The 12,944-nt window shown below is 34.3% G+C and overlaps 1 protein-coding gene across 2 annotated transcripts in view; it reads left to right on the top strand.

Annotated features, from left to right (window-relative positions):
- The window catches only part of LOC118738007 (ubiquitin-conjugating enzyme E2-17 kDa), a 30,238-nt gene extending 22,581 nt beyond the window's left edge, over nucleotides 1-7,657 (top strand). For both annotated transcript variants that reach the window (XM_036468868.1, XM_036468867.1), the window contains exons 3-5: nucleotides 2,424-2,455; nucleotides 6,913-7,096; nucleotides 7,173-7,657. In XM_036468868.1, coding sequence (XP_036324761.1) covers nucleotides 2,424-2,455; nucleotides 6,913-7,096; nucleotides 7,173-7,312 — 356 coding nt within the window. In that variant the 3' untranslated portion in view covers nucleotides 7,313-7,657. The remainder of the gene's footprint in view (nucleotides 1-2,423; nucleotides 2,456-6,912; nucleotides 7,097-7,172) is intronic.
- The last annotated feature ends 5,287 nt before the right edge of the window (nucleotides 7,658-12,944 follow it).

The following is a 12,944-nucleotide window of genomic DNA, read 5'->3' as shown; positions in this document are numbered from 1 at the left end:
TCAATATGCTTCTGAACGTGCTTTTTCTCATGATGACGTAGATATTAATCGTAGAAAATTTTTCCATAGTAAAATAATAAAAAAAATAAATAAATAATAAAATAAAATAAAAAAATAAAAATATTAAAAATAAAAATAAAAATAAATAAAAAGTACGTTGAAAACATATTGGGAACCATTTTGCCTCTGCCTTGAAAGGGTTAAAAAGCGTTTCATATATGACAGACTTTGCATTAAAGGGTTAAATGCTGCACTTTCGTAAAGATATCGCCCAGTATAACCATTTTTGTTATATAAATTTTTTTGTGAAAGCTGATAGTTTACGAGTTATTAGAGTTTAAAGGTAGCTTTTCTTTTTCCAATCTGACCACTCGGGTACAGCATCCAATATCCCAAGAATCGAGTCTTAAGATAAAATAAAGAGAAATCTTTCAGAAACAGTGCTAATGGTGTATTAAATATAGTGTTTTCTAGGGGAATGGGAGCCAAAATCCTAAATTAAAAAAAAAGACATTTTAAACGGTATTTGGAGGGTCAAGTTATTGTTGTTGTAACTTCTCTATACTTTTCCTATATTATATGATCATTTATCTTCACGATAAAAAAATGTTCATTCCATTATCTCTTAATATTGAAAAAAACTCGTGTTTTGCCTATAGTGCGACGCCTCTAGCCATTGTGTATCACAACTTTAAGTTGTCGATGCAAATTTAAAAAAAAAAAAAAACAGGTAACCTTTGTGTTATTTAGCTTTACTTTCATTGTTGTAGTATTTTTTCTAACTGGTTTGGGTTTTCACTGCAGGGTGGAGCCAGGGCGAGATATTTTGAAAAACCGTATTTATGCTCTGATTTGTTTCACATTTGGCATGTTTAGTTGAAACGTAGTAAGACATAGATTTGCGAAAAATGGAACCGCGGGGGGCGCTGATGTCAAAATAAAAAGTACGTTGCATATTTCGATGCATTTGAAAATTCACAACAACGGTAGCAGCAAATGCAAGACCATATGCATCGGATTGTGATTACCCGTTATATGTTTCAAAAGAAAGAGAATTCAACTTCTTGAATTTTATCGTCGGTTCAGATGCTGCAATAGAAAAAGTTCGTAGGTACAGCGTAGTAAATTTCGAATTTTCGCGAAAATCTTAGTAAATCTACTACGATCGTAAGGAAGTTCTAACCCAGTGTGGGATATATGGCAGGGTTGTATTATTGACACTGGGCAATTGTTATGGTAATGGTTTGCAGCAGATAATGCAGATTTTGCATGTAACTAATTAGTCTGTTCCAATAGCAGTCCGGTTTACAGGATTTAGTCAGAACTTACAGGAAGTCGTTCCTATTGACATAAAACCTGTAAGTGGGAACACATTTGAGAGAGTAACTGAACAACTGTTCCTAGTCAGAAGTTACAGGATTTAGTCCGGAGTTTTTTTCCTGTAAGTTCATGAAAAGTGTCAAACGATCAGCTGATTTACATGTGCAAACAAAAACAGAAAGCGGTGAAAACAAAGAACCTTATATTTGTTAAAAAATGGAAGTAAACAACGAAATATTTGAATATGTATAGATTTTAATAATTATTTAGTGATATTTCAACCAAATCAGTGTAGTACCAGTGACATGTAAACAAACCGTCTGACGTTTTTACAGGAAATAGTGCTTTTTGCGTTCCTATGCACTTCTGCATCTGTTCTCCTTTTACTCTCATTTGAGAGCGTAAAATTGTAGTTTGACAGTTCCACAGGTTTTAGTCCGAAGTTCAATGGAACAGACTAAATGATGCGGTTCCTTGGTATTCCCCACAAAAATTCCTTTATTTTTTATGTCTTATCCGCTTGTGCATTATTATGTTTGGGCAAAATACTTGGAAAGAACTTACACACTTACAGGTAGACGGCGAAGTCTGTGAAACTTGAAATGAAAAATTCTGGTGTGAACAATTATAGTCAAAAGGGGGGGAATATGGTACTCATGTATGTAAACGTGACATTGCAAAACTGTAAAAAAATATTCCGGCTAACTATCTCTGTCTAAAAGAAGCTATATCCTCTAATGAACGTTGTCTCCTACTTTGCTTTTTTTATTCACATTTATGAACATTCGTATGTATACTTGTGCAAATGCATCATTGGAGGCATATCGAAGTTTATCTCGTATGTAAATAAGTTTTACATACTCATACATGGGAACGTAAATATGTATGTTGATGCATATTAGCGTAAGAGCTATGTATTTGTTAAACGTAAATGGTTTTTTACTATTTTTTTTTTTAATACATTCCTACATACGTACATCCATACCTTTTCCGCTTTTTATTCTGCGTTTTATATACATATGTACATAGTACATACATATGTATGCAAGTGTGTGTTGTATGTTCTAAATGAAAATTAATCACTTTTCTCTTTTCTATTTCAGTATTTCACTGGCAAGCTACAATAATGGGACCGGTAAGAAGCTCTACACATATCATAAGCATTTCTGTGGCGTTTACAATACATACATTCATGCATATTATACACTTTTTTGTTTTGTATATCACGTTTTCTTTCCATTTTTGTTATTACTTTTTTTTTAATTGTTGCATTGTTTGTGTTTATAGTACGTTGTTCTTGGCATTCAGTAACCGAGGTATACAAATGCAATATCCAACATCGTATGTCCTTTGTGTATTAAAGCTTTTATCAGCTATCATTTTTAAAGGGGTTGCCTAGAAAATTAGATTACAATTTGAGTAGTGTATGTTATAATTTTAATAAATTGCATGGCAATGCAAAATGTACCCATAGTTCGTTAATAAACTGAAATCGACGCAATTAACGATATTTACTTTATACTATTAAAATCAGTCTCCACGGTATTCAAATCCGTCTTCCCATCTTCAACCTAGACACTTGAAACTTGCACATTACTATTATATACTATCTACTGAAATTTAAAGACCTACAAAACTGTATATGGAAAAAAATTTTAGCACTTCTGCGAAAAAAGTTTGAAATTTGGATAAAAATTCGAGGAATTTTTTAGTGTTTTACTTAGTTTTATACTTTGGTGTATATGGTATTTGTGAGGGAATTAACTGTATTTTAGTTGAAAAAATCTTAAAAATGTATAAAGAAACATAAGTGTCAAACAATGTCATTTAGAATATGGTCCAAATTGAGATGTCCAACACTTTGTCTTCACTGTGAAGACTCCAAGAGATGCTTAACCGGCTTCTTGCCATGATTATCGTTTGTTTCCTTTTTTCCTACAATACCGTTTAGTCCCGAAGATAACATTTCTATTGAGACAAAGTAGGCTAAACTCCTACTTAAGGGGATCTTGACATACCCAATATATGTGCAGATTGTGTAGGCATTAAGCATGGCAGCAATCACATCTTCACTTTGGCCTTTAAATCCGCTTAGCTAACACCTCCTTCCTCCGATCTGACCCCGTCTAAGCAGCAACTTTGCTAGGCCTACAACTACTTCAGCTTGACGGCAGCGATAGATAAACTATGTAGTTGAACCAAGCTGGACAATATCGTACTCTACAGCAATCTGAGTCGTACCACAAATAATCGAAATCGATTAAGCCATGTCTGTCTGTCCGTCCGTCTGTGCACACGATAACTCGAGCAAAATTGAGATATCTCAACGAAATTTGGTATGTAGGTTTCTGTTAATTCAAGGTAGGTTGGTATTGAAAATGGGCGAAATTGGACAGTAACCACGCCCACTTCCCATATAACGGTAATTCCCAGAAATACGAAAACTGCTATATTTTAGTAACTACTGAAGATAATTCACTCAAAATTGATATTTGTAATAATTTTCAGACGAAAAATAAGAATATTATAAATTTTTGGAAAATGGGCGTAGCCACGCCCACTTATGGTTACATGTGTATATCTTGGTAACCGCTGCACCAATTTCTTCCACACTTGGCACAGTTGTTGGGCTTGATACATCATTCTAAATGGCCGAAAATTTTAAAAATCGGACAATAACCACGCCCACATCCCATATAACGGTAATTTTCGGAAATACGAAAACTGCGATATTTTAGTAACTACTGAAGATTATTCACTCAAAATTGATATTTACAACAATTTTTAGGCGAAAAATAACAATATTATAAATTTTTGGAAAATGGGCGTAGCCACGCCCACTTATGGTTACATGTTTATAACTTGGTAACCGCTGCACAAATTTCTTCCAAACTTCGCACAGTTGTTGGCCTTGATACAGCATACTAAATGGCCGAAAATTTAAAAAATCGGACAATAACCACGCCCACATCCCATATAACGGTAATTTACAGAAATACAAAATCTTCGATAAATCAGTAAATATTAAAGCTAGTTTATTCAAAATTGATGCTTGCAATAATTCTTTACCAAGAAATACGTTTATGGTAAAATTTTGGAAAATGGGCGTGGCACTGCCCACTTATGATCGCATATATGTATATCGGTAACCGTTCCACCAATTTGTACTCGGTATTTTTATTGTGCTTGCTACATAAAAGCAAAACTTTGAAAATTATTGAAATCGGACTAAAATTACGGCCGCTTTTCATATAACGGTAAATTTCAGAAATGCTTGCTACTGCAATATTTCGAAATTTAAGGACGCTAATTTACTCAAAATTGATACACCCCGGCTTACCATCTAGCGGTAGCTTTCGGAAAGGTGAAGAACATATATTTAATACTTGCGCCGGGTATTTAATGTTCGGCTCCACCCGAACTTAAACTTTCTTACTTGTTTTTTTCTAAATTTGTAGTGACTGGTTCAAAACGAGTTGGTCGCGTACTATGTAAATAGCTTTACAGCGCCTTAGGCACAGTGCAGCGAATTAGAACAAAGCGGTTCCTATTGCTCAGTCATGATGCACGAATGCATACAAATGCTCGAGCCCTGAAAGTACTAAACGCGGAAACTATTGGTGGCATTGACATTTCCAGTAGGCGTCAGTTGGCATAGAAGTGAAACGACTGGGGTATTTTGTTCAAATCTGCAAAATTAACGCCTACAATGCCTCAAACTTTGGATAGTCCAGATAAGCTAATAGGCAGTGAATCCAAAATAATTCTATACAAATCGGCTTATGTTGTTCGACTTGCAGAAAACCTTCGCTAACTCTACATAAACATTAAAAAAACTTGTTTGCTGTTTCAGGATAGCTCAGCTCTTAGTACAGACCTATAAAAGAATAAATTTTATAAGCCATGGTTCTATTTCTTATTGCAACTTAACATAAGAGACTCCAACGAATGCGTGTAGTAAGTAGTATTGTAAACTATGATTGATGTAACATCAAAAAAATAGCATAAAATATTATTGACAATGTTGCTGAAGTGAAGAGTTTTGGCCAGATATACATAAATCTGGGTCGTTAAAGTTAGTAAAGTTGGAATGTGTGAACTAGCTAGTTTTGTTGCAACATAAAAATTCGCCAGACGGTTTTTTGGGAAAATGTTGGTGTGACAGAGTCCTTGGCCAGATATAAATCTCATTCGTTCCGTTTAGGTAGACCCAACTGTCGTTGGAACCTGTCCACTATGTACTACTAGAGTCTCATTTTTTGGTACCCATTTATCATCATTATCGTTTTTAGTATGCCTGGTAGTTTGGTCTTTTAGAAAAACTACATACCATAACCATACATCTCGGCCAATAAAACGGATGCTGCAAGAACAAGTGTTAGCCACTGGATAACAACACCTGACGTATGGGGTGCGAACGTAATAATTAACGCAATACTGCCGCCTTGTCGCTTTTCACATAGAAGAGATGCTTTTTGATAAAAAGTAACTGTCACATTTATTGAAGCTCGAATACACACCCTCATTGCGAGAGTCGTGTCAAATGCAAGGCGTTTTTCGAGAGTCGAATCGTATCGAAAATTTCACGTCATTGCCTAAAATTTGCACTCGACTAGTGTATTAAAACGAAAAAACTTGGCAGCACTGTATAGTTTTCGACGATTTTGGTCCTTTACTTATTTCAACGACAATAGACAATGCTACTGTTGTGGAGTCGTACAATTTAGCCTAATTTACGGCTTACGCAATGAGGCTGACACCTTATTATACTTATTTAATGATTTCATTTTTACTTAAAAATGCTACGATTTTCCGTCATCCCTTGTCAAAATGATACCGGTGTTGTGCTATCTTCAATGTAATTTTTCTACTTGGCCTATAGAAAACTTTTTTGCGGAACTTAACTGATTTGTAAAACAAAGTTCAAGCAAGCGGAACGTCATGCCATGCTGGTTTATCCATGATACAAAAATTTAAATTTATATTTGTATCATGGGTTTATCCCAATAAAAGAAAAATCACAAAATTCGATAACTAATTCTTATCGTAGGTTTTATTTGGAGTTTCCACTAGTTAACCTAAAAAATTAAAATGCTATATAACTCTTCTCCTAACCTGCAAATGTATCATTCAAATGGCTTGTCTTTTATTGCCCAGTGGAAATACGAAATATGAAGTTTTTAAAAACTCAGTGTTATTCTGATTGCATCCAAACATTTTGTACCAGGAAAAATTGTAAAATTTGATTGACAAAAACTAAAACAATAATTAGTTATCGGTCACAAAATTCTTTTCACCAGCGCAGAATAGTCCTGTCAATCTTAATAATTAAAAATTAGGTATGAAGTTTTTAAAAACTCAGCGTTAATCTGATTGCATCCAAACATTTTGTAACAGGAAAAATTGTAAAATTTGATTAACAAAAACTAAAACGATAATTAGTTATCGGTCACAAAATTCTTTTCACCAGCGCAGAATAGTCCTGTCAATCTTAATAATATCGTTTCTCTGCCCAGAACTTATATATTATTTCCTGATTAAAAGTACTAACGAAAATTAATAAATTTTAATATACATTTTCTTTAATTTCAGCCTGACAGCCCGTACCAAGGTGGCGTGTTCTTCTTAACAATTCATTTTCCAACAGATTATCCTTTCAAACCGCCTAAAGTGGCTTTTACAACGCGTATCTACCATCCAAACATTAACAGTAACGGATCGATTTGTCTCGACATTTTAAGATCTCAATGGTCGCCAGCATTAACTATTTCAAAAGGTGAGTTATTTAGTTGATCTATATATATTTGGAGACTGATCACAACGCATCCATAATATTTGCTTATCTCTTGCAGTTTTACTATCAATTTGCTCTCTTCTCTGTGATCCCAATCCAGACGATCCTCTTGTACCAGAGATTGCAAGAATATATAAAACCGATCGGGAAAAATATAATGAGCTGGCACGAGAGTGGACTAGAAAGTATGCTATGTGATGCGTTCCAGTTCGTACTATCGATCCGTCAACTAGTAACAGCAACCAGTATGGAACCAATAAGAAGGATTGCTATAACATCATCAATAACAACAACAACAACATGGTAGCAGCAGCAACAAAAACGGCATAGCGCTCTAGTTAAGCAAGGGTTTAAATATAGCAGAACCAACAACAACAGCAAAAGCAAACAACCACAATGTGAAACAATTCTTCTTCAGCAAAAAAATATGAAAAATATATTAAACAAAAAACCAATAAAAACTGCATTAATTCAAGAGTAAGCAAGAATTATGCGTAAAACAAGAAAAAACACAGAAAGCAAAGAAATCTGCGTATAAATAAAGAAAAGGAATAAAATTACAAATTGATTCATAAAATACAACAAAACACATAAATCAACTTACTTATTATTATTACATTTATAATTAATTAATTATTATAAATTATAATTATATTCTTCAGAAGAAAATTAAAACAAAAGATAAATCAGAGATAAACCAATAAAACAAAATAAAAATACGCAAGAATATAACATTAAGAACTGCGTAGGAGAGGCAAAAAGCGATTCAAAAGTTTAAGATGAAGCGTAAAGTGTGAAGAAAGTTACATACATATGTAGACTAGACTGATTTACGAGTAGCGACTTGATGCGATGTGACATTTATTTTGTAGCAATGCAGCGCGACATGGCAATGAAAACATTAAAAAATGTACGCATCGATAGTGCGAGCATGTAATTATGTATGATGGTTACGAAATGACATGCAACTTTTCTTCAAAACTTATTTCCAAATTTGAATTTTTGGTGTTTGTGGCATCCAATGCTACCCAGCGAAATGCTCACATAATTTAGAGCAGTCAAATACATAGATTCGAGAAAAAGTCCTTTCACCGAGTATTGATAATATTTCGATCAGCAAAATATGATGCCCATCATACTACACACATCCACATATTTTCATACAACGTAAAGTATGTATATGCATAATAAAGTAAAAAAAGGGTGATAATGGACGATCCACTCGTTCCTTCACGTGTTTCGCACTCAATAATGGGTTCTATATTAAGCAAAGCGTCATTGGTGTAATCCTATGCGAAATCAAAAAAGAAAAGAAAACAATTTAAAAGAGTTTGAAAAAGAAACAACAACGTAGTATAATTTGTATAATTTCTCTGCATAAGATCTACTAAAAACAAATATTTGTGTGCTTACGTCGAGAGCGTTGAAGTAAAAGTGTGTGAGATAAGCGATCCTAAATGCTGTTTATTTACCAGTAATTTGAATTAAAAACTATTCTTGTTGGTGAATGAATTTTTTAATGGATTTCGTTCTTTCTGTAATAAATATATATCTACCTTCTAAAACAAAAACAAAAAATAAATCATTTTAAGCTTTTCTTAAATTTTATATTAAAGAACAAATAACAAAAACGTGAGGTGAAATTTAGCTTAACTTTTGGAAAGTGTGTTGAGTATGTTTTCCAGTGTGTTTTATTGAAATTAACAAAAAAATCCACATGTCTACACAAAATGCCAATATACACCAAATAAACAATAGACAAATAAATGCTTACGTACGTACATACTACATACGTTTACCTAGACACGCGCATACGCAATCATAAACACTTCTTTTTTACGAGCGTTAGTCGTTTACCCATAAAATCCGGAATAAATACAGATAAAACTATATTTTTTTTTGTTTCTTTATTTAGTTTTATTAAAATGTCTCTTCTATGCTATTGCAATTAATTTTCAAAATAAATATTTCTTTTATGTAGATGCGAGATATTATTTTTAATATACTATATAACGGTTTGAATGAAACAAAATAATGTATTGTAATAAATATTGTATAAAATATTATATTGTGTTTGCGGCAAAGGTAGGAACAAGTTGAATTGCCAAAAGATGGCAATCGCTCCAAAGCAGAGTATTTTAAGATAAAGAAAGTCTGAATTTTTGGGATTGTGAACGAGACGAGTTGTGTGAGAAGAGTTAGCACTGCTCACATAGCGCTCTGAAGATTTATCGTATTTGCACTTTCAGGGAAGCTACATACTTATAGTAGGATACGAGTTTCTTTCTTTAAGGGCGTAAGTTGCAGCATTGCTTATCAAAATTAATTAGGGCAGCAATTTGGTGTGATCTTATAAAGTTTTTAATGCAAAAATGCGCCTCTTGGGGTATCTTTCTATTAAAAATGGAGCTCCGATTATATTTTAATATTATTTGTTCCAAATCGCCTATTCAAAGAGTCCAATTGCCTTATGGGCAGGCCATATTTCAGCACAATATGATGAATAATTGAATAATTTATCCGTCAAGTCGGTGTTATGCAGAAATTTTGTTTGGCAACCTGCGTGCATTTGTTGCAGCAAACTAGAAGAGGGCGAGTTTGGCGACTCTCACTAATTTTGTTGGGCCAAATTGCTGTAAAATTAGTGTTGCCATATACAAAATTTTATGTAATTGTTATACACAAAATTTGCAGTGATACTAAAAGATAGAGAATTGAAATTATACTGTAGGAGCTTCAAAGTTTAGGGCATTGTTAATTGCCTTTACAATATTGTACAAAATATACACATTTGCACGATATGTATACCTGAAATTTTCAATTCGTGTTGGTAATAAGCATAAAAACCACAACCAATGTGCAACCTTGTGCCAAACTAGACGTAACCACCTCAGAGCAAACTAAGCAGCCGCCATTTAATTTGCCAAACAAAAGTTTGTCTGCATAATACCTACCTTAAAGGTATTTTATTCTGAACGACACGAGCTTAGTAAATGAATAAACACACAATTTCAGTCAAGTTAAAAAGCATACATTTAGGCGTAAGTAATGTCGTCGACTTCAATGTCATTTAAACTTGCTTTTAAACCACGTAAGGTAAGTATGTAAATATTAGTGTTGCTGTAGATACCTGCCTGAAAAATTGTAAGTAAAAATTTATGTAAAAACATATGAGCTGCTTATCTGAAAGTGGCCTAAGTCAGTTCATGCCATTTGACTTTAATCATCATTTACGCGTACCCTAACGCTTCCGTTATTCGTTGAACTGGATGAGCCGAAGACGGTATAACGACAGCCGGTTCTACGTACCGGAATGACTCGTGTTTTACCCGACCAAGGACTCTTGTTTCGGCGATCTAACCCCGTTTAGGTCGGCTAAATTCCTCGAAAGTTTTACGTCCATAGGGCTACATCTGCTTCGCACACTTCTGCTCAGGGCTGGCATCGAGTCAAACCCTGGACCAGAAGCCTATACATGCTGCGTGTGCCAGACTGCTACACCACAACTCCACATCCGTTAGAAGGTGTTCGCACGAGGCGGTTTTGCGTTCATCTCACGCAGGGTTGCACGAAAAAAAAATGAAAGGCTAAATGTTGGCTGGCGACCAACTTTGTTGAAAGCGATTAGTTGAAAGGACGTTCAACCAAAAGTAGAATGCAAAGTTGAACAATGCAAACGCCTTTTTATGTCGAATATTTTGATATTTTTTTATATTTTGATATTTTTAGCCATTCATTTTTTTTCGTATATATATATTTCATATATATAATGGGTGGAGCCACCGGCCTTACGACTCACGGGCAGTGGACCACCTCATACATGGCCCCTTGCTGCTCAAATCGAGCTGCCTCCACGGCACACCAGAGTCCGCCTGAGCATCTCAACACGAACACAAATGCACAATACAATAGACAACATAACCGCACCACCACCCACACGCCATCGTCAACAACTCGTAGTTCCTCTGACAATCTGAACAGTGTGTCAGTCCAGGATATTCTCGGTTTCATCTTATCCAATAGTGTCAGTGCTGTTGCCATTCAGCAGGGTGGAAAAGTGTTCCCTCTAAAATTTAAGTACGTTCTGGGCATCGGTCAATTGGTCGCCGCCGCCGTTGTTCTTGAAACCCGTATATCGTTTCGGTCTTTCCCACTTCAGCTCCTTATATTCAGCGATAAAAAATTGCACACGTTTTATGAACGTGGATTTTAGGCGACGATATATTGTAATATTTTAATGAAGGTAGCATTAGTTTTCATTGGGTGTAACTTCCACCTCTGGTGGAGATTAAGAGGGTTAAAGTCTATTCTGACTGAACTATAACTACTTGTATATACGATGAATTTCACTTACCCAAAAATATTAGAAATATAATTATTGCGTTTTGTTATGGAACTCTTTTTTTTATTCTTGCAAGAACGAACTTCCCAGAAGATAATTTTGGTAGGCTTTCTCAAGTGAAGCCATCCGAAGAGGCTTATCCAAGGAGGGTTGAAAAAAGTGCTTCCATGCATGACTTCTAGAAGGGCTTATTTATTTATACAGGCATGTTCCGAAATTCGAAAATTTTAAATCGACTCGATTTCGATAAATTCTTCGATGGTTTTTAACCGAAAAATTTTCAAGTCTCGCATTAAAATTATTTATTTCATATCGCTACTGCTTCTTTTACAGTTTTCAATGGGATATAATTAAAAAATATTTGGCAAATCGACTCGATATCAAAGTTTCGAATTCCAGAACATGGATGATAATTTACGCGAATGCATAAATTTATATTATTTAGCATTAGAAACGAATTTCAATAAACATTTTAAGTTGCAAGCACAAATTTGATATAAACCTTAAGCAAATACTTCAAAGATGTATAATTTTTATAAATTCATACAGCAACTTTAAAAGAACTCCTTCAAAAGGCGTTCTGAAGTACGCCCTATAAAAGCCCTTCTGGAAGGCGTTCTATGGGTAGCGTAAGAAGAAGCCCTTCAATTTGTGCCACTCCATAAAAAAGAAAGGAAAAAGGAATATAGAGTGGAAGGCCTCTTGACCCTCACGAAGGCCTTTTGGAAGAGCTTTTAACTCCCGGAAATTATCTACTGGGCTGTGTTGCTTTAATATCTGCTACTAGCGATCACCACAATTTATTTGCATATTAGCTCAACATTCAAATGGTCAATGTGAAGGACAGGACAGCTGTTGCTATGATTTAAGTTCTGATCGTTGTGCTCTCATATACAAAAAACTGAGTATTTAAGGTTTACAAAGAACTTTATGCAATTTATTCTTTGTGCTTTTCTGCATTGTGCATGTGTGCATACATAAACAAATACACTCCCAGTCATTTGAATAGCATAGCCTTTTGATTCTCAGTGTGTACAGTTTTCCTTTGGTTTTTTTTTTATAATACATTTTTTATAAAAATGTAGCATATTCACGTGATTTTAAAATTGTATACAAATTTAAAACAACATGTAAACAAAGGGGTGTGCTATCTTAATGACCTGCAGTGCCTAAGTTAATAACATTTTTAGAAAATAGTTATGGCAGTGGGATTCAAGCTCACGGATTCGCTTCTTGATAAATTCTCAATATTGTCTCGGACAAAGGGTGAACTAATTAAAGTGCTTACACATATTTCTTTATATTGCTGAGTTAATATTCTTTTTTCGTTTGGATAGCTCTTTTCTCTCTCATCTTAACACAAAGCTGTTCCTAAGATGTTTATGAGTGACAAAACTTAAAAATCTATTCTAACTAAAAAGAGAAAGTTTCAACTTAAGACTGTGACTGTGTGGGTGAATGTCTTTGAGAAAAATAAAATTGCTTCGC

This window comes from Rhagoletis pomonella, unplaced genomic scaffold (assembly GCF_013731165.1).
Source record: "Rhagoletis pomonella isolate Grant_MI unplaced genomic scaffold, Rhpom_1.0 Rhpom_scaffold_00004, whole genome shotgun sequence".
Lineage (NCBI taxonomy): Eukaryota > Metazoa > Arthropoda > Insecta > Diptera > Tephritidae > Rhagoletis > Rhagoletis pomonella.
This window is presented reverse-complemented; position numbering and strand designations above follow the sequence as displayed.